The 20,082-nt window shown below is 37.5% G+C and overlaps 1 protein-coding gene across 1 annotated transcript in view; it reads right to left on the bottom strand.

Annotated features, from left to right (window-relative positions):
• GALNT13 (polypeptide N-acetylgalactosaminyltransferase 13) overlaps window positions 1-20,082 on the bottom strand; it is a 1,383,758-nt gene that overhangs the window by 1,023,442 nt on the left and 340,234 nt on the right. Inside the window, exon 5 of the mRNA XM_044074835.1 lies at window positions 5,621-5,738. Within this exon, the coding sequence (XP_043930770.1) occupies window positions 5,621-5,738 (118 nt within the window). The remainder of the gene's footprint in view (window positions 1-5,620; window positions 5,739-20,082) is intronic.

Below are 20,082 nucleotides of genomic sequence, written 5' to 3'. Positions count from 1 at the left end.
CAGTGATCAGGCAGGTGCATCAGGGGTGTCTGTCAAGCTCTTTCCTGTCCATTAGTTAAGTGATGGACATCACAGATGACGTACACATTCTGTGTCCAAACAGCTCCCTGCAGGACTACAGCTTGTGGGCAATCATTGACCCCAGCTGTGATATTAGTATAATGCAGACAGTATCAACACATACCAGAGATTGCTTCCACAGCCATGACAACACCTGCATTGGCAAGACACATAGAGGGATTTGTTGAATCAGGAATCAGACACACCAGCCAGGTATAATGTGGACATCATACTTTATAATCAGAACAACAGGTATGTGATTTGTGTCCTGGGGTAAAGGGTAAATAGTGCATCTACCAGCATTTGGTCACAGTGCTGACTGCTCCCTTGGATATAATGCAACTACTGGGTATGTGAAGGATATGCACATCAGAGGCCAAAATAACTTCATAGTTCCTATCCTTCATCACACCAATAACTGTGCACAATAGACTCTTCTTCATGTACGTCCCTACACATCTTTCAGTGATGTGTAACTGAAGTGTACCACCTTTGTCACAGTGTGCTGTCACCCAGCTAATTGACCATACCTAAGTATTCTTTCTGTGGAATATACACAACTGCCTGATGCTTAGGAACACCAATAGGCTCATAGGTGTTTAATTGGCTAATGACCACAAGGGCCTTTTTAAGCCTAGCCATGCATCCCAAATCTCTGACATGTTTTTATACCCTTTATAACTGTAAGCAGTGGCTTGGGAGATGAAACATTTAGAAGCAGGGTCCTGAGAAATGAACCATTTACCCATTGCCTATGTCCATTAGAGACATAGGTGTCAAGCCAGGGATGAATTTCCTGTACCAATCCAATTGTTCAAGTTGTACTTAAATTGGGTTAGGGAGGAACTCTGCTTCACATGGATGGGGAGCTTGTTCCATAGATGAAGTAGTCTCTGGGATACATACCTGTCTCTCCAGCAGGTACTATTTATATCGCAGGCAAGGTTTAAGTCTTTAGAATGGGTAATTCTGGTGCTGTTTGTTTTGTGGATATACAGGAGGTCCATTAGATTGGGATCTGCCAATGATCTGTATGCCAGGCATAGATGTCCCCTCAAAAAGCCTGTAGGAGACAAAATACAGGGATAGGGACTAGAGGCAGTCTGCACAGGGCATTTTAGATACACCCTGTAGTCTTTTAGTAAGGAACCTCTGTGGGCATTCCAATTGCTGGATATGCCTGGTTAGGTATATATATCAAAGGGGGCATTGTACTCAATGATAGGTTTGATGAATGCCGAATACAGTGGAACAATGACTTCCTTGGACTTAGATGCCATACAAGTTGTGCATCATAGAATGATTGCCTCACTACTGCAGACATGTGATGGTCAAAGGCTAGATTACTGTCTATGTGTTTTCATAAATCTCTGACTACTGGGTCAAATGTAAGGGGTGTGTTGTCAATCTGATAGTTACCAGAGGTGGATGACTTCTCAAAGGATACTATTATGCATTTCTTTGCATTTAGTTTTAATCCATGGCTCTGACACCAGTTGTTTGCCTGTGTCAGCCCTTCCTGGAGAACATTTGTATCATTGCAGGATTCAATGACAACTCTTAATTTGCAATCATCTGCAAATTTAATCAGCCAGACACCATTAACATTGGGGCTGACTTCAGAGAAGTAAATGCCAAAAAGGACTGGTCCAGGGATCGATACCTGAGGGACCCCACTTGTGACTGGCCATTTTGTAGAGGTGGATTCTCCAATTCTAACTTCCTGGGTCCTGTCTGTGAGCCATTTGGCTATCTACTGGATGACCTACAGGTTTGCACCTAACCTCTTGAGTGGGGTATTGTGTCAAAAGCCTTGGCCATGTCAACATAGGCAGTGTGAAACATTTTGTCCTCATCCATCACTTTGGTGACCTACTCAAAGAAGTCCACCAAGTTGAGTATGCATGACCTTCACTTGACAAAACTAAACTCAGTTGGGTCCAGTGTTTGGAGGTTTACTATGTCTATGTTTACTGGAATGTCCATAGGGGATGCCCACAAAAAGAATACAGAGTGTAAACACAATGTCCTAAGCAGATCACTTCAAAGCCCTATTTCTCTACTCTGTTTCCTACAGAGTGCTGAGAGATGATTTTTGCCTAGCATACGAAGCATCATTGACATAACTCTTAACCTCTTAGCTCAAAATATCTGGACAGAAACAAAAATAATAGTGCGCTTATAAACTTAGAAAGTTGTTAGAATAAAATGTCTTGTGTTAAGTTGATTTTCTTAAGGATAAGAATTCTGAAACTCAAATGGCTGTCATTTTATTAGTGATTGCAATTCTTACTGATTTTACACAAAAATCCAGAAAACTACAAATTTTATGAGGAAAAAACTAAAAGTATGAGGCAAAAATGTGGACATTCTGAGAAAATATGGACAGTTGAAAGGTATGATCACTGGATTCTGCTCTGATGGACCTTTTGCATCTCCACAAAATGAACAGCACCAGAACTACTGTATTTAAGGATTTAAACTTTGCTTGTAACTTAAATATTGGAGGGATGGATATGTATCTCAGAGAATCTCTATTCTCTTGGATTGGCTTCCCATCCATGTGAAGCAGAGCCCTCCCTAAACCGTATCTAAGTGCAACCTGGACCAGTGGATGGGAAATTGGATATTCACCCCTAATCTGGCATCTATGTCTTTGATGGACAGAGGCAGCCATTAAATCATGTCCTAACTACCATACACCCCCTTAAAATAACCTCCAAGGCACAATAACTCATGGGATACACTTGCACTGCATGGCTAGGCTTATAAAAGTATCAGTGATCATTAGCCTAGTACACACCTGTGAAATTATGAACCTACAGAGTGAAAGTGAAATAATTCAGTCTGGCTATACCTGCAAATAGTTACTTGGCATCATTGTACTACACTGTTAAACAAACATAAAATCAAGATAAATAAAAATTAAAATAATTGGCGTGGACTTTAACTTCAACTGCAGATGATGCTCAAGCAAGCTTTATGTGAGAAAAGTGCACAGTATAAGAACATTCCAAAGCACCAAATGGTACATTTAACAGTAATACAAAGGGGGGGGGGGTGTACATCTCACGTAACATTTGACCTGTCCAGCATTTTACACTGGCAAAATTGAAAATGGCCTCAAAATAAAATATATCAACATGTTTATGGGACAGCTTATAATGCCTCGAGTAAGCATTGTTTTGAATGTCAGAATTTAAAATATATATATATATTTTTTGTTTTAAAGTACGTTCCACCTTTTGATAGGGGAGACAACTAGGAAGACCAATCGGAACTAAGAGAATCATATGGACAATTACTATTAAATGCATAAACTCACCAGAAATTAATGATAAAATCTCTATTAACAGACTATTATGTTTTAAAAAGACAATATATAAGCGTAATGCACTTTTTTATTGATGTTGTTTATATGAATTTATAATTATTGAACTTGAGGCATACTTATTGGAATGGTTTTAAAAACATGTTTTTGTTTCACATAGTATTACGTGCAATTTGCTGGTTGACTACTAGATGGTGATATTTGATTGATGATATAAGCAGTCATTTCTTTGATAAGAGTTTTGTCTGATGAAGTTATGTAGTTAATGAGAAACAGAAACTTATTGTTATTAAAATCCTTTGAACCTTTCCGGTGATGACAATTTTGTTTTTTAAATGTGTGTGCAATGTGGTACAAGGTGTTTTTTGTTGATACTTCTGTTGTTAGCAAGGTTGGTTCAAGTTCAACAGCTGTCAGAATCTTTGGTTTAGACAGTTTGCTATTTTGCTTTAAGTACCTAAGCAAAATGCAATGTCTTGTTCTGAACAGCACTATAAGCTCATAAAATGAACAGAGTATATAATCATGACTTTATATTTTCTGGTTATTAGCTAGGAATATGTGTGTGTGTGTGTGTGTGTGTGTGTGTGTGTGTGTGTGTGTGTGTGTGTGTGTGTGTGTGTGTGTGTGTATGTAAATATCACTGGATTATTTTAAAATTTATTGTAGTTAAAAATAAAGATATTTGATGTAGATAAAGGATTAAGGTGGTAAATAGCCTGAATACTTAAATAATGTTTATGTAACATAAACTCATTTATGTAAACAGCACTATGTTTTTCTAAAGTTTATAGTAGTTGGACATAAATAAGTGATAAGATGAAGTTGCCATGGTAAGTTAATAATTGATGTGTTACAAACTAAGCTATAACCTTTTTCACTATTAGGTTTGGATTTCCACTTTTGATGAATCTACAATATTATCTAAGGATGAATGCAACTACACAGAAGCTGAAGTGATTGATAGCTATAGCCTCTGTAAATGAGCAGGCTGTTTCTGAGCTTGAAACACAGATTTTTATCATACACAATGTCAGCCAGCATGAACTGAATGTGCACAGATTTCTTTAATGCCTGTAATGTGTTTTCTACCAATGTAATAAATGTAAATGATGAATAAAAGTGCTTGTTAGTTTCCTATTCAAATAAAGAGATGAGTAGATGAGCTCAAATGACAACTATTGTACTAAACATACAGGGAAGCTGAACTTTCTTACTGGTATTTTAAAACATGTTTTTGCTATATATATTCTTTTCAGAAATCATTTTCTTAAATATTTATAGCTCCCTTTTGCTGAAAAGTACAATTCTGGTCACAGACAAGAGCACATTTATGTAGTCTGAATATTTATTTTGAAGTGAATGCATGCATATGAATGAATCGTGAGATGTTTGTGAGTCAAAATAAATGGGAGAAATCATTTCAAGAGAAAAATGAAAGTCATTTGTATTATTTATGAAATTACATTTATGATATATACTGCTTGTGGTAATATTATAAACAGTGTGATCAGTCTATACATTGTATAGCCCCATGTTAAAGGTCTGTAAATGAAAGGGCTGCAGGTCACTTCTCTATGAAAAGGTACTGCTTGCATGCTCTTACGGTTAGTAAGGAATTAGGTAGTTGGTAGGTTCTTTTGAATTATCACTATATGACAGACTAAAATGTTTATAATTATATCATAACGTTCATGATCCTATATGAAGGTCATGCATTTGCAACAAATGTATGCAGGACTAGCCAACTAGTGGAGCATACCTCTTTAACTCTTAGTGCAAGAAATCTGGACAAAACCTAAAATAATGGGGGGGCAAAGGCCCAAAAATAGGGACAAATTTTAAATATTGCTCTTATAAATTTAGAAAGTTGTTAGAGTAACAGGATTTGTGTTAGCATTCATTTTTTCTGAAGGATATGAAATCTGAAAGTTCAACTATATGTCATTATTTAGTGCCTTAATCTGAAGTGATTTGCCAAAAAACACAAATTTTATGTGGAACAGACCAAAAATACGAGGCAAAAATCTAGACAGTTGAGAGGTATGTTAAGTGGTGTGAATGGGTCTAGGTGATGGTCACTGTTTACAAAATTGGATGCCGATGCTGATTTGCTGGCCATCGATTTTTTTTCTTGTAAAACAATACTGAAAGGCAATACTTTAAGGCATTATAATGACATTTGCTGTAACATAAACCCAAGGGATACTACAGGAAAACATTACTTACCCTAAAAGACATTTCCAAGTTTTCTCCACCCCAGATATCCATGCCTGCATCATACGTTCCAATTTCTTCAAAGTACTGTTTGTTAATGGCAAACAGGCCACCGGCCATAGCAGGAGTCCTAGCAATGAGAACAAATTCAAATATAATAAACTTCTAATATTTGTTAGTGTTAAGAGATTCATCTGAGTGAGTAAGTAGCTGCTTGTCTTAACTTCTGATACTGTGAATCCTGTTTATGCATATATATGATAATTTACTCAGGATCATACTGTTAGCTTTAATACCAATAATTTCAGCACATTTATATACACTGTGTGTATGAATGAAGATGCAATTAACATCTATTGGTGTAAAATTCACAATAAATTGGCTGCAAACAAATTGACTCTTGGGATCAGAAACTACCAGCATAAACATTAGAGGTAATCTAATAAAACAGGGTGATAAAGTGGGCAAGGGGATATGCATGGCTTCAGTATTTGCACAGCAACTGTTCTCAAGCTTTCTGATGCATCTATAAAGGAAGAAATCATGTGAGTGGCAAACAAGGGGAAGAGAGTGACTAGACACACACAAGAAGCATATGCAGTTGTGATGGTAACCTAAACAGAAATTAAATATTTAAAGAATTATTAAATTTCCACCTAATCATAATTTTTTTCTTTTTCATCCTTGTGGTGTCAGGAATAAGCTCACCTCTATTTTCACACTTTTTTAAAGAAATGATAGCACTGGAGGTGTAAGCTGTTATGTGTTACAAGGAGGACGCACATTGTCCTGGCAGAAAAGAGAAGGACTCAAAATTCCTGTTCTTCATGTCCTTCTATATCTGATGTCTGTTTCTCTTTCATCCCTCCTATATACTAATATAAGCTGCTAATTGCATTTCTCGACAACTGTTTCCAAAATTTAAAAATTACTTTTAAAATTATCAATAATAGTTGCAGCCAGTTAGTTATAAATGACAGTTACAGGCAATAGCAAGCTCTCTGGTTTGGAATAACAAATTCCAACTAATCAAGTTGTACATCAGAAAAAAAAAGAATACTTGCTTCAGCCCCACATGCAGCTCCTGAAGTGGCCTTCTTACAAATTATGTCATTATAAGGGTGGTATGACATCATATGGATACAGTCTGGCACCAGATCCTCACACTGCCAACAATAGTCAGAACTTATACCTCTAGCTGACAACATTCTACAGTTGCACATTTGCTTTATTCTTCTACCTAAAACTCACAGGGAATCTTTAACTTCCTTGAATGGATTTTGACTAATAAAAATAATAATAAAAAAATCTATCAAAATGCAAGACCATGCACACAGATAATGTGATGGATTTGCAAGATGGACAACTCTGGATGCAAATAAGCAAAGGTAATTGAAATATACATTCATCCCTTCATTTATTCATACATAACCTGCTTTATCTAGTTCATGGTCATGGAGAAACTGTAGCCTGTTCCAGCACTGTACTGACACAAGACAGCAAAACTAATCCAACACAGTATAAAAACATCATCAGATGCACACATTCACTCATTTAGTTGCACACCTACGGGCAATTTAAAAGATCATCAGTTCTGCAAAGACATGTCTTGCAGAATGTTGGAGGAAGTTAGGGCATCTGTCAAAAGCTCATGTGGAGAGAGATAAGTGCAAACTAAGCATAGTATGCACACTTAAGACAAGAAAATAGTGAATACTTTATAAGGTTCGTAAGAAAGTCTGTAGCGATGATTACCTATAATTTAACCAGCATACTTTTATTCAGAATTGTCTTTACAAATTATAATTACCAGTTTATGTAATGCATTCCTATATTAGGATAGCTAGCGAGTATATTATCTTGTCGAAAGATGACAATATCGAATGGCATAAACATTGAAAATGCCATACATCTAAACTGTTCTTGTGGGGGGCTGCACCCCCCACACCCCCCACTAAATATATATATCAACTCCGAGATCGTATTACAGTGAGGAAAGAGCAAATTTTCTCATCCCCACTGTACCATGATCCCACAACACTTTCGATGCACGGCATTTACGGCATTATTGCCGTTCGATATTTTCAACATGCAATAAGGTGAAGTAGACCCGGATAGCTAACTAGCTACATATACTAAGTAAATGTTTCAAAGTAAAAATAGGTTGAAGGTGTCAACAAACATTTATCAAAATGTTAAAGACATCATCAAGAAACCACCAATGTTCCTGATTTTTCAGCAATAATTAAAATTCCTCTACACCCACTATATAAATACTGTACATTATGAACTAAAGTAAAAAATTTATACAATGCACCCACCAAACACATCTACTGACAACCTACCAAAACATACTAGCCTGCCAAATAACCCCCCAAACTAATATTTTAACTGAAATAACTAAAACAAAATAATGATGTGAAACAAACTGAATCAGAGACAGCATTTCTCTTTCCCTGCAATGCAATAATAAATTTAAGTAATGCACATACAAAATCCTAACACAGCCACACAAATGACGTCCTTCCATGAAAAAAAATGCCACATTAAAGAGTGGTAGCAGCTTGGTCTACTACTGGTTATAGCTTTTGTTCTTCATAAAGCTGTAAATGGTTGGAAATATGTACCACTAAGCTTGAGGAAGCATGGAAGGAACACATTAGTTGCATGTTTGAGACGTATTGGTAAGGGGACTGAATTTTAATTTATTTGTATTTATCCTTTGTTGATCACATTAGTCCCACTAGGCTATCCACTTTTCCATCCCTGCATCCATAGAACCTATTCTCATTCTTTGCACATAAAGTCAGGGTGCCACATCAACAATGATAATCATCTAGAGCAAATGCACCATTGGGTGGCTAATGGCCTCTTTTCAGAGAAGACCCAAGGTGGTATTTATACTACTAGAGGAAAATTAGCCAGGGCATCAGGGAACTTTGACTTTTTTGATAGGTGCCATGAGATATTTTATATCCACTGTCCCAAGATAGCACCACCCTGAGCAGATGGGACTTCAATTTAACATCTCATCCAAAGATCTACACACCAAAGAGTATGGAACCTCCGTAATGCTGCATTGTCATGTCAGCAATTCATCTACCAAGTGGGAAAAAGAACCCACATCATTCTGCACCAAAAGTGGGTGTGCAACCTATTATCATATTATATGGTCTTGACATAAGGTCAGAGAAATATGGAACAAGGTATATCATTCAATAGCTCTGTTTAAACAGGAGCAGATGCTGGACACAGCAGATCCACTTTTCGGGTGCCTGGGAGAAGGTAATGAGAGGGAAGCCTGCCTTTTCAGTTTATAGCTGGATTATGCATATGTCTACAAAAGTTCTAGTGATTATTTTCAAATTCTGGAAGAAATTTCCCCTACCACTACTCCAGGAAAAGGTGTACTTTTACTAATAAAGTTGGCAGAGGGCAGATGTAAATATAATCACATGGAAAGTGGTCTGTTGTATTTTTTTGTTTATATTTTTACTCTTAGGACTTGTTATTGTCATTACATTTCATTATCTTGTTTTGATGTAATGTTTTTATGGACATTATTTTTATCCATCTAATGTATTATTGTGATCATGATGGTTTGATGATGCAGTAAACATGGAACATTATTAAAAACAAAACAAAAAATCGAATGATAACAGTAGCCCAGACATGGCCACAAACTCCTTCCTGTAAAGACCAAATCTGCACCTGTTTCAATATAGCATCCTGAAGCACTAGGTGCCTGATTAGACATGTAGCACACATTTTCCTTAATCCCAGTTGCTAACTCATAAATATTGAGCCAGCAGTGCATTCCTTCATATGATCAGTCATAAGATTACAGTGGTAAATGCCATTACACAAACTTTGCAGGTGTTGCACAGCACAGTCTGCCATCTCTTTACTCATATTCTTTCATGATCTTTGTCCTCTGCTTGAACTGATACTCACTGCAGGTATGAAAACCATAAGGTACAGAATCTGTGCAAATGTGTGAAATGAAAATGTTGTGCAAAATTATTAGCAAATTTTGGAAAAAAAAAACAAGTGATTTACAGGTTTCAGTGCTTTACGAACACCAGCACATGAGCACACACTACCAAACACATATTTATACAGCTACATACACACAGACACATACACACACACGCACACACACACACACACACACACACACACACACACACACACACACACACACACACACACGCATATATATATATATATATATATATATATATATATATATATATATATATATATATATATATGTGTGTGTGTATATGTGTATCTATATATGAGTTTCAATGCTGACATGATTTGGTCAACATCTGTCTAATTGACTGCATTTCTCCAAAAGCTTACCCAGACTCTGCCACTACTTGCTGTGAGGGAAAGGGCGGCGCAGTGGTGCAGCAGTTATGCTGTCGCCTCACAGCAAGAGGTTCTCCAGTTCGATTCTTGGCTGGGGTGCCTTTTGTGTTGAGTTTGCATGTTCTCCCTGCATTCGCGTGGGTTTTCTCTGGGTACTCCAGTTTCCTCCCACATTCTAAAGACATGCTTCTGGAGCATTTCTCCCCAGGCCTCTGCTGAAAACAGGATCTGTCTAGTCAGACTTTCCCGGTCAACAAATGTAAAATAAAAATAAAATAAAATTGTTTCTGGTTTCTTGTATTGTTCTAGTGCCTTCTTCTATTTTGTATATTGTGATTTATTTTCATTACACTGCATTTTACTTGTGTTTTGCTTTTAATTGCATATTTAAACTAGGAAACAGACCACAGCTGGATCCATTTTTAGTCACACAGAAATTAAGTTTTTAAACTCAACTGTCTTTCTAGTTACCAGTCCCTTATTTTAATTTAACTACATATCTCCTTCTCTCTCCTTTTTATTGACTATAGTAAGTATAAAATTATATATATTTTTTTGAAATTACTCCCCTTCAACTATTTAAATTTATTAACCATACTACTGTATTTCATAGAACCACAGTACATAGTGCCCACCCGCTTCCAATCCATCGTGCTCTTTTAAGATTAGTTAAAGACTGTTTCACAGTAAGTAAGATAAACTTAAAATATTAAAGTTATGTGAAATAAACTGTCTGACTGCAGGGTACATTTGTTAGCTTTGCATTGTTAGAAATTACAGTTTGAGGTAATATGACATGCATGAGTTAGGAATATTAATCCAGTATTTGGAGGGCATATTGTACAGCTTACCACAAGCAGGATGAATGTGATGTCTGTAAACAACCTTCAGGGTTATACTATTCAGTAATTCTCAACCTGTTCCAAACACTGCTATTGCTAGATTTTAAGTAAACAAGAATGCTTGGCAGAGTGGGTGTTACAGGCAAATAACCTATCACCCAAAGTGCTGTGAGGTCTCACACTTAGTGGCGGTGCTGTGCAGTAGGAAAACAGGGGAATATTCTCCCCTGTGAAACTTTGTGCTCCTGTGAGTGCCTCAGTTTGCTACAATGCTTTTCTTAATAAAAAGATCCCCATTGCTTCAGTTACAAGTATGGTTCCTTCTTAATGTTCACACGAAGAATATGAAAGTGCAGTCTTTTCCCACTCTCTTGACTGTGGTGGACAACACAGTATAGTACAAGTCTTCATGTTTTTAGAAATGAAAGCAGAAGCACAATAACAACTTTTTAGAATGGAGAATTGGAACAGCTTTTTAAATAGATAGGTGAACCCTGATACTGACTCCTGTAAAGAACTGTATGTTTTTACCTACATCTGCAGTCACAATACAGCTACACAAAGTACAAAGTTGTTGTTTTCTCATGGACCCCTTTGTTGCCAATCTGATAGGAATTCACATTCTTCAATGATCAGGAGAGAATTTTTTTTTGTGCAGGGATTGTTAGGGGAAGGGTTGGGTAACTGAGTTATTAACTTGCTTGTTTTAAAGGTTTTTATTCTCCTTTATAAACTAGTTGATGACAGATGATACAATCTATTTATTTTTGTCGAATCAGACTGAACTGTTACTAAATAGTACCCAAGGGAGAGAAACGCTTTACCATTAACGATTTTCCTCTACCATTGCCGTTATTCATTTATAGGGATGGCTAACTTTTATTATATTTCAGACTGAAATATTATACATTTTCTTTTTTTAAATTCTGCAATATGAGAGAGACCAGTACTCAACAGACAAAGAGAACAGGTTTACAATGGACTTTAAAGGAAGTAATGGATGAGTTGTTACTTGTTTGCACCAGTATTGAAATACTGGAGGCTGGAGCTTTGCTAGTGCTTGCAGCTCCCACAAGTATCTAGTTACTTCCTCAAATACAGGGGAAAGCGTGACCCAAATTTACATCTCAGAAGTTTGTTTGTTGGAAGTCATTTATGCACACTGTTCCCATTCAGCAGCAGCCGCTTTTTACAAACCAGTTCATTGTCAGTGTTGTTCAGTTATTAACATTTGGTACTGATGTATCATTTAAATGTGTTTGGCTACTCACTAAGAAGTCAACCTGCATATTAGTGGTAATTATGATAAATAAAAAATCAAGTAATTGGAGAATGAATGTAAAATTTTCCTGACTTTCTACACTTAATCTGTGACATTTTTACTCTGATGCAGCAATATCTGGGCTCAGTAAGTTTTACTTTTAATTTCTGAATTCTCCCTTACATTTATAAGGGCTTTGTGAGGTTACCATTTTGTTTTAATTTCATTTTCCAGGTGGTGTAGTGGTTTTGTAGACTGGCAGGCAGAATAGCATCAAAAGACAGCATTTCTTTTTAAAAACAAAGGTATCTGCTTTTGAGTAGAAGCTACTTCCTGGCTTTTGGCACTTACTCTAAAACAGTTTGTAGTGCACGTAGCACAGTGCTTAGCAGAGCTGGCTTAGTAGAAATGGTGCCATAGGCAATGGGCTCTTTGGTTCCTCCTCCCATCCCCAATGCACACACACACACACACACACACACACACACACACACACACACACACACACACACACACACACACACACCAGTGCCTTCACTTTTTTTCTTTTTTTAGTTCATAGAATGTTCATAGATTAGTACTAAGCTAGCTGCCCTTGCGAGCCATGTTAAGCCTAGCCAATTATCCCTTGTGAGACTTTGTGTTTCTAAGGCAAACACCTTAACCATTAGGCCACCCTCCCAACCCAACTTCCATTTTTGTCTTCTTGTTCAGGCTTTACCTACATCCTTTCAACACACCAAAACTGGGCAAGACATTAACTTTAATAAATGAGGAGGAAATAACTGGATTAAGCTTGAGGTCTAGTGGCCAGTAGGCCTTTAGAATCCATTGGAGTTCTAGATGTTCTGGGGCACATTTTAGGGCTTTTCCCACAAATCTTTTTGATCCAGAGATTGTCTGAAGAAAAATAATAACTAAGGAAAGGAATTCAGATGCTTTCTCTGTATTCTTTCACCAAACTATAAATGGTAATGTGTGCACTGTAATAACTGTGGAACAAATCACCAAATTAAGCTGGAGGTCTGGGCGCTGCTATGCCCCAAAAACCATGAGGTTAAAGATACTTTGAGATGCCTGCATCTCTACCCTAACCCCCCTCCCAAAAAAGAGTTAGTTACCTTCTGTGTATCCCTCTGGTGTTAAACTATGGTGAAGGCATAAACTGCCACAGTCAGTCCTCATCACCTTTTACCCCACAAAAGATAGCGACCTTCTGTGTAAAATCCCAGCACAAAAATGAAAGGACAACAGAGCAGAGTAACATCATTCTGGCTGTTACTGTCAGACATATATAACAGCATGCTTCCTAACCTCTACTCCACAAAAATAACCAACTGTGTAGTTATCTGACATTTGATTGTGTGGAAAGTGAAAAATAATAACAATCACAATAAAGTATTCCAGTAGTACCTGGCTCTAGACTAGCTATAGGGACAGTTTGTGCACACATATGTTATTTGGGTAGGAAATTAAAGAAAAATAATACATTATCCATAGCAGTTATACAAGCTAACAGGGTTGATTTTAAAGAAAAAAATAATGTATTAATAGCTACACTATCCTCTCCTCACCATACAAGCTGCATTAACCTTCTGTTCACACGTCTAATCAGAGCAGGTTTTAAACTAGATGAGATTACAATACTGTGCCTGTCCACAGATACAAACCTGTTTGACTACACCATGTCTTCAGAATGTTGAAGGAAAGCAGAGCAGACAAACTCACACAGAGACAGGAAGGATATGCGATGCCCCACAGAAGCAACCACAGCCAATAACTCAACCAGTACTATGCTATGTGGGATGGCAATGCTACTTGTTCTGGCACTGCCAATGGTTAGTTACCTTCCTATGCATGCTACTTCTGCCAGACCACAAAAGATAGCTACTTATGTACAGTGTTAACATGTTATATAGACTTAAGTGCACTGCACACCCCTCCTAACAAACATACACAAACCTACCCTTTAGCAATACTAGTTTTACACAGACTTCATCAAACACAGTACACTGTGTGCCATTACACCTGCCACTTAAGATCAGTGACTACTGTTTAACAGTGATCAAACAACAAGGGTAAGTCACTTGTATCCCGAGATGACCACTGTATTCATCATTTAAAGTTTTACTGACAACGTACACCTCAGACATCCAATTGTAATAAAAAATAATGGTCACAATAAAGCATTCCCTCTTATTTTACATAAGTAGTCCATTAAAGCCAGATTATCAAATGAGCAAATGATAAGTTACTTTCATCTACATACAGGTCCAAACCCCAGCCAGTAATGAAAGCTTTCTCTGTATCTCAGAACCAAAATGAAATCCATCAGTGCCACAAGCGATAGTTGTGTTTGATTCTTAGTTTCTTGGTACTGGAATCTCCTTTGAGTTGTGTTTCTTTTAGTATTTCAGCTTTAATCTATAAAACGAGTAGCTGCACATTAAGTTAAAAAAAGCACTCCAGTATTGGATGAAGCTTATAAAACTTCTCTGCTGGTCATAGGGGTGCTAAGACATTTATTTTTTTGCCTTTATGGCAGAGGTACACATTTACATCTGATAGTGCACAAAAATGTTTTTCATTACTTAAACTGAGAAATTAGAGAACAACAGAAAATACTTCTGCATTGAAGTAAAGTTTAAGATCATCCTAACCATCAAATGCTGCCTTTTCATTTATAGAACTGCAAGGAGTACAACTCAGCAGTTTTTTGTTTCTGCCGCTTTGTTCACAGAAAGCAAAAATGGTATGAGAATTGTTTAAAAACAAAAGACTATAACACTATTTATTCATCACAGCAATAGATCCATATCTTTCCCTGAAATAAATACATTACAGCGGAAAAGTAAATGTGTGAACCACCAGGTGAAAGAAACAATTAATATTGCACTTTTAGTAAGTAAACCTGGCCATACAGCATGAAACATGAAAATGCTGAAACCCATTCATACACCTTGGCACATCAGATAAGCCTTCCTTTTCCCTTCTTTATCTCTGTGTAACACATACCCCAGGATTTAATAAACTCTTTGTAGGAATAGTGTTATTCCTGCACAGAGTGAATGGTGTCCACTTCTGTGTAGCCATTACAACAGCATGCCTTACATATTAATGAAGGCACGTTACTGAGAATGGCTGTGCAGACACGAACAGGGAAGGAGTGCAAGGGGCATATTTCAGTAGTGCTTCCACATCCAGCACACCCCCTGCACTCTGAAAGTGCCATACAACACTTTGTATGCACTTTCAGTGTCTGCGGACACTGAAAGCAAATAAAATGAAGAGTAAACAGTGTCTGCGGACACTGACATGTCCAGTAGAGTCAGAAATAAGTGCAGGGTGTGTGTGACATGTATTGTCACACACACCCTGCATTGTGAAAGTGCCGTATGGCACTTATTACATGCCCCAAACCCGTAGAGCAAAAAACCTGGGCAAATACAAAACGACGGGGGTACAAATAGGGACAGATGTCAAATATTGCCCTGCAAACATGGAAAGGTGATAGAATAATAGGTTCTGCAGTGGTGGCCTGAATGTTCTGAAGGTGTAGAAGCCTGAAACACAAATGTATGCCAGTAGTTAGTGACATCAACCCTGATATTACCCATACACACATAGAAAGTGGATAGAACTACAGGTAATGCAATGGCAAACATGAATTAGCATCAATATAAATATATGTATGAAAATCGTCACAATAGATAATTATTTTTTTCTTTTATAAGGGAAGTTTAAACATAGCTGAGTGGGTTTGCACATCACGGTGCTGTGCTCAGCATAATTTAAACATCTCAAAGGAGCTAAACAGAAATATACAGCTAAAATCCTCAGTGATGAGATAGCATAGGGGTTAGAGCTCCTGCTTTGCATGTAGCCATTCACAAGGCAGGTCCTAACTTTTACATGGGAAATCATTAGTAAAATTAGTTTTATTTACTAAATGAGGTAGTAACTAATATTTGTCAACCAGGGTAGTGTAGCACATCCAAAAGTGAAGTGTTAGTGTATAAAACATATGAAACCCCAATGTAAACACAAGTGTCCCAAACAGTGTAGTCATACCCCAAGGAAATGGAATGAAAGCACATAGGGGATGTCATGTAAAATACATCATATACACGCAATAAGATGTTAGTAAAGAATAATTAATATGCAATCCTGAAATACTGTGTAAAATGAAGACTGAGCAATGATTGGCAGTGCTAAGCTTTGCTTAGTGGTTTTGAGCATTAGTTGGCAGTCAATTCTAAGCAGCAGTCAGCTCAGCTAAGTGGATTTGCACACTGTTAAGCAGTGCTCAGCATTTATCCCTTTAAGCACTGCTTAACAAAGCTTAGCAGATTTGCGCATCATTTAACTGAGCTTAGCATTTTCAAAATGGTCCAATGACGACAAAGGTTGGGAATATGGCCTTATTTAAACTGCACAGGTGGGAATACAACCAGAACCTGTTGTAGTCTGATCTCTGCAGGAACCATGTCTGGCATTGGAGAGGGAGCGTGCTTTTGGGTGCAGCACTGGAGTCTGGAGTCTGGAGTCCAGGGTCATGGCTGGACTCCTCGTATAAAATGATGATGACAGACTTGTGCAGGGCCAGTACCAGGGCTCTCAGTATAAAAGTGTTAAGTGGACCTCACCATTGCCACTGGAATCCCCTGAACTGATGAGCAGGTATGACATTATTATGCTGACTTAAAGCATAGGAAGTGGGTGCTCTTGGCCCAGTGGATCTAAGAAGCTTGGGCACGGAATTCTCCAGTAGCCTGTATCTCATGCATAGTTGTACCAAATTCTAGCCTGAGTATGTGATAGACAGGTATGCATAATGTTTTTTGTTTCACCTACAGCTGCAGTGGAGAGAGCTAGCAATATCAAGGCCCATGCTGACAGACTGACAAGGCTGTGCTGATAGGCTGGTGAGTACAGATCTACCTTGCAGTCTCTGCTACCTTTAAACTAAAACAAAAAAAAACAAAAAAATCTTGCTTTTTTTCCACTTTCTGAAATTTTAAAAAGTTCAGTTACAGATTTGCTGTTCTGAACTGTTTGTAAGTTTCTTGGAGGCCAGTGTTTGCTTGGGCTAAAGGAAAGTCTCTGTGTTCATCAGTGGCAGTGATTAACACTGAACAGCCTGTCTGCCCCTGTAGGAGTGGTTACTGCCTAGAAACTGTAGTTTTATTGGTCATTTTGAGTCAATTCCAAACTCCTTGATCTCTCTCTCTTAAAACCCTGCTGCCTCGTGGTTTTGGCATCTTTCCAGGCTTGATAGTTGTTGCTGAAGCACTTACCAAGGGGAGAAAACGCTGAGAGAAGAAAGGAGCCACTTTTGAGATTTTAAGTATTTTCTTCTAATTTTTTGTTTAAAATTTCTGCTTTGCCACCTACTTTTCGGCATTTTCCAGCTTGCTAAATTTGATATCTGTATTAGAAACAGTATTTAGAACACATCTACAGCCTGTTTACTGCATTTCCTGTGTTGCACTTAATTTATATAGTTTTTTTCTTAAAATTGCATTTTACCTGTCTCTGGCCTAGCACTCAAGTGTGGGGTCATTTATTGCACTGTTCTGACTAGTTTGTTACTTGTGTATCTCTGCTACCTTTAAACTAAAACAAAAAAACACCCAAAAAAATCTTGCTTTTTTCCCACTTTCTGAAATTTAAAAAAGTTCAGTTACAGATTTGCTGTTCTGAACTGTTTGTAGGTTTCTTGGAGGCCAGTGCTTGCTTGGGCTAAAGGGAAGTCTCTGTGTTCATCAGTGGCAGTGATTAACACTGAACACCCTGCCTGCCCCTGTAGGAGTGGTTACTGCCTAGAAACATTTTGGGCTAATTCCCAGCTCTTTCAAGTTCCCTGCCTTAAAACCCACTTTTACGCAATTTTGCGCAGAGCGCAGCATCGGGCAGCGCCGCTTAAACGGGTTTAAACTATTCCCCGCTCCACAAAGTCTGCTCTTCACTTTTTCCCTTAGAACTGTTCTAAATCTCAAAGTAAGCACTCTATTTTTATTCTAAAGCCCTGCACTTGATCTTATAAGTAATCTTATAAGTAAACAATAACTAAAGCACTACACCCTCTTATACTTGGCTCCCTATTGGTCCTTTCTGATCAGTCAAAAAACTGTTCCTTATACTGTTCTGGCATGTCCAATAGTCAGTTTTGGGTTTACTCTCCAGTCCAGCTGGTGAATCTGGGTATCTTGAGGCAATGTTACAACTGCCTTATGTACACAGACCACCCTCTCCTCCTCCTATCAAACTCAAATATATGTGAGAGATACAACTATATAGCCAAACTAGAGGCTGAGCTCTCTCAACCCAGCACTGGCACAGTCAGCCAGGAGGAGAAGGTAACCGCACACACCACTATTCCAGTCTCACATAGACCTATCACATCAGCAAACCAAACACATAAACACACAAAAACATACTCAGAGGCTCTAAATATAAATCTGCAAAGCAGCAGAGACCTCCAAAGCAGACATCCAAGCAACCACTACCCCGCAACAATACCCACGTATCACATATTTCTCAAAGTCAGTGTGACACACAGCCACAGCCCTTAAGACTAAACAACACACCTAACACACTTGTAATAGGGGACTCTGTTGTCAGACACACTGACGTCCCTCTCACCAGACTGAACAAGGAGAAGGCCACTGTAAGCTGCCTGTCGGGTACCAGGATCCGGCACATAACACAAGCACTCCAAAGCAAGTACAAATATGACATGTGAAAGAAAACAAAAGCTGGATAAACGCCTGGTATACACCTCAAGCGAAAAAAAATGAAAAGACCAATGGTTAGACCACAGCTGAAGATAAAAATGGAATTATCCACGTCAGGAAATAAATCCTTGCAGCTTCACAGTAGTGCCCTTTATAAAACCAAAAGTTGTAACTGAGATGTAGTAGTCAAGGTAGGAAACGGTTCACTTGCAGTTTCACACCACTTTATTAAACAAGAGTAAGCGCTTTCACGATCTAAGTCAGCTGATTGCTTCTTCAGACTCATAAAACCAGTTAAAACATTGGTATTTAAAATATGGTTCAGCCAATGAAAACACATATAGAACTATGACATAGACTAATTAAAATTGCATACATCAGTACATTCATTTGCCTTATATTCTGCATAAGATGAAATAAAATATACATATAACAGACACATTTTATGTAATAATTCATATTACTTAATGTTTTGGTAGTCTGGATTTTAAAAAAGGTTTCAAGGAAACAGCATTGTTCAATCCAGAAGACCTAGCTGCCTGAAGTAGTAAAATCCATCTTTGTTCAATAGGTGTCTAAAGGAACGTATCCTTGAACACCTTAGAGATATAAGAAATAAAAAAAACACAAGTGCTTTAGCAAAACATGTGGAAGAAGAAGATAGGAAACATATTTTTAATTTCATGGTTTTAGAAATAATAAATAAAAGTAAGAGGGGAGGTGATTTAAGGAATAAGGTAGAGGAAGCAGAACAAAGATGGATTTTACTACTTCAGGCAGATAGGTCTCCTGGACTGAACAATGCTGTTTCCTTGAAACCTTTTTTAAAATCCAGACCACTAAAACATTAAGTAATATGGATTATTACATAAAATGTGTCTGTTATATGTATATTTTATTTCATCTTATGCAGAATATAAGGCAAATGAATGTACTGATGTATGCAATTTTAATTAGTCTATGTCATAGTTCTGTATGTGTTTTCATTGGTTGAACCATATTTTAAATACCAACGTTTTAACTGTTTTTATGAGTCTGAAGAAACGATCAGCTGACTTAGATCGTGAAAGTGCTTTCTCTTGTTTAATAAAGTGGTGTGAAACTGCAAGTGAACCGTTTCCTACCTTGACTACTACATCTCAGTTACAATTTTTGGTTTTATAAAGGGCACTACTGTGAAGCTGCAAGTAATTTATTTCCTGACGTGGATTATTCCATTTTTATCTTCAGCTGTGGTCTAACCATTGGTCTTTTCAT

Source organism: Protopterus annectens, chromosome 6.part0 (genome assembly GCF_019279795.1).
Source record: "Protopterus annectens isolate FY-2018-M chromosome 6.part0, PAN1.0, whole genome shotgun sequence".
Classification (NCBI taxonomy): Eukaryota; Metazoa; Chordata; order Ceratodontiformes; family Protopteridae; genus Protopterus; species Protopterus annectens.
The sequence above is the reverse complement of the archived record's forward strand: the minus strand, read 5'-3'. Positions and strand labels throughout refer to the sequence as shown.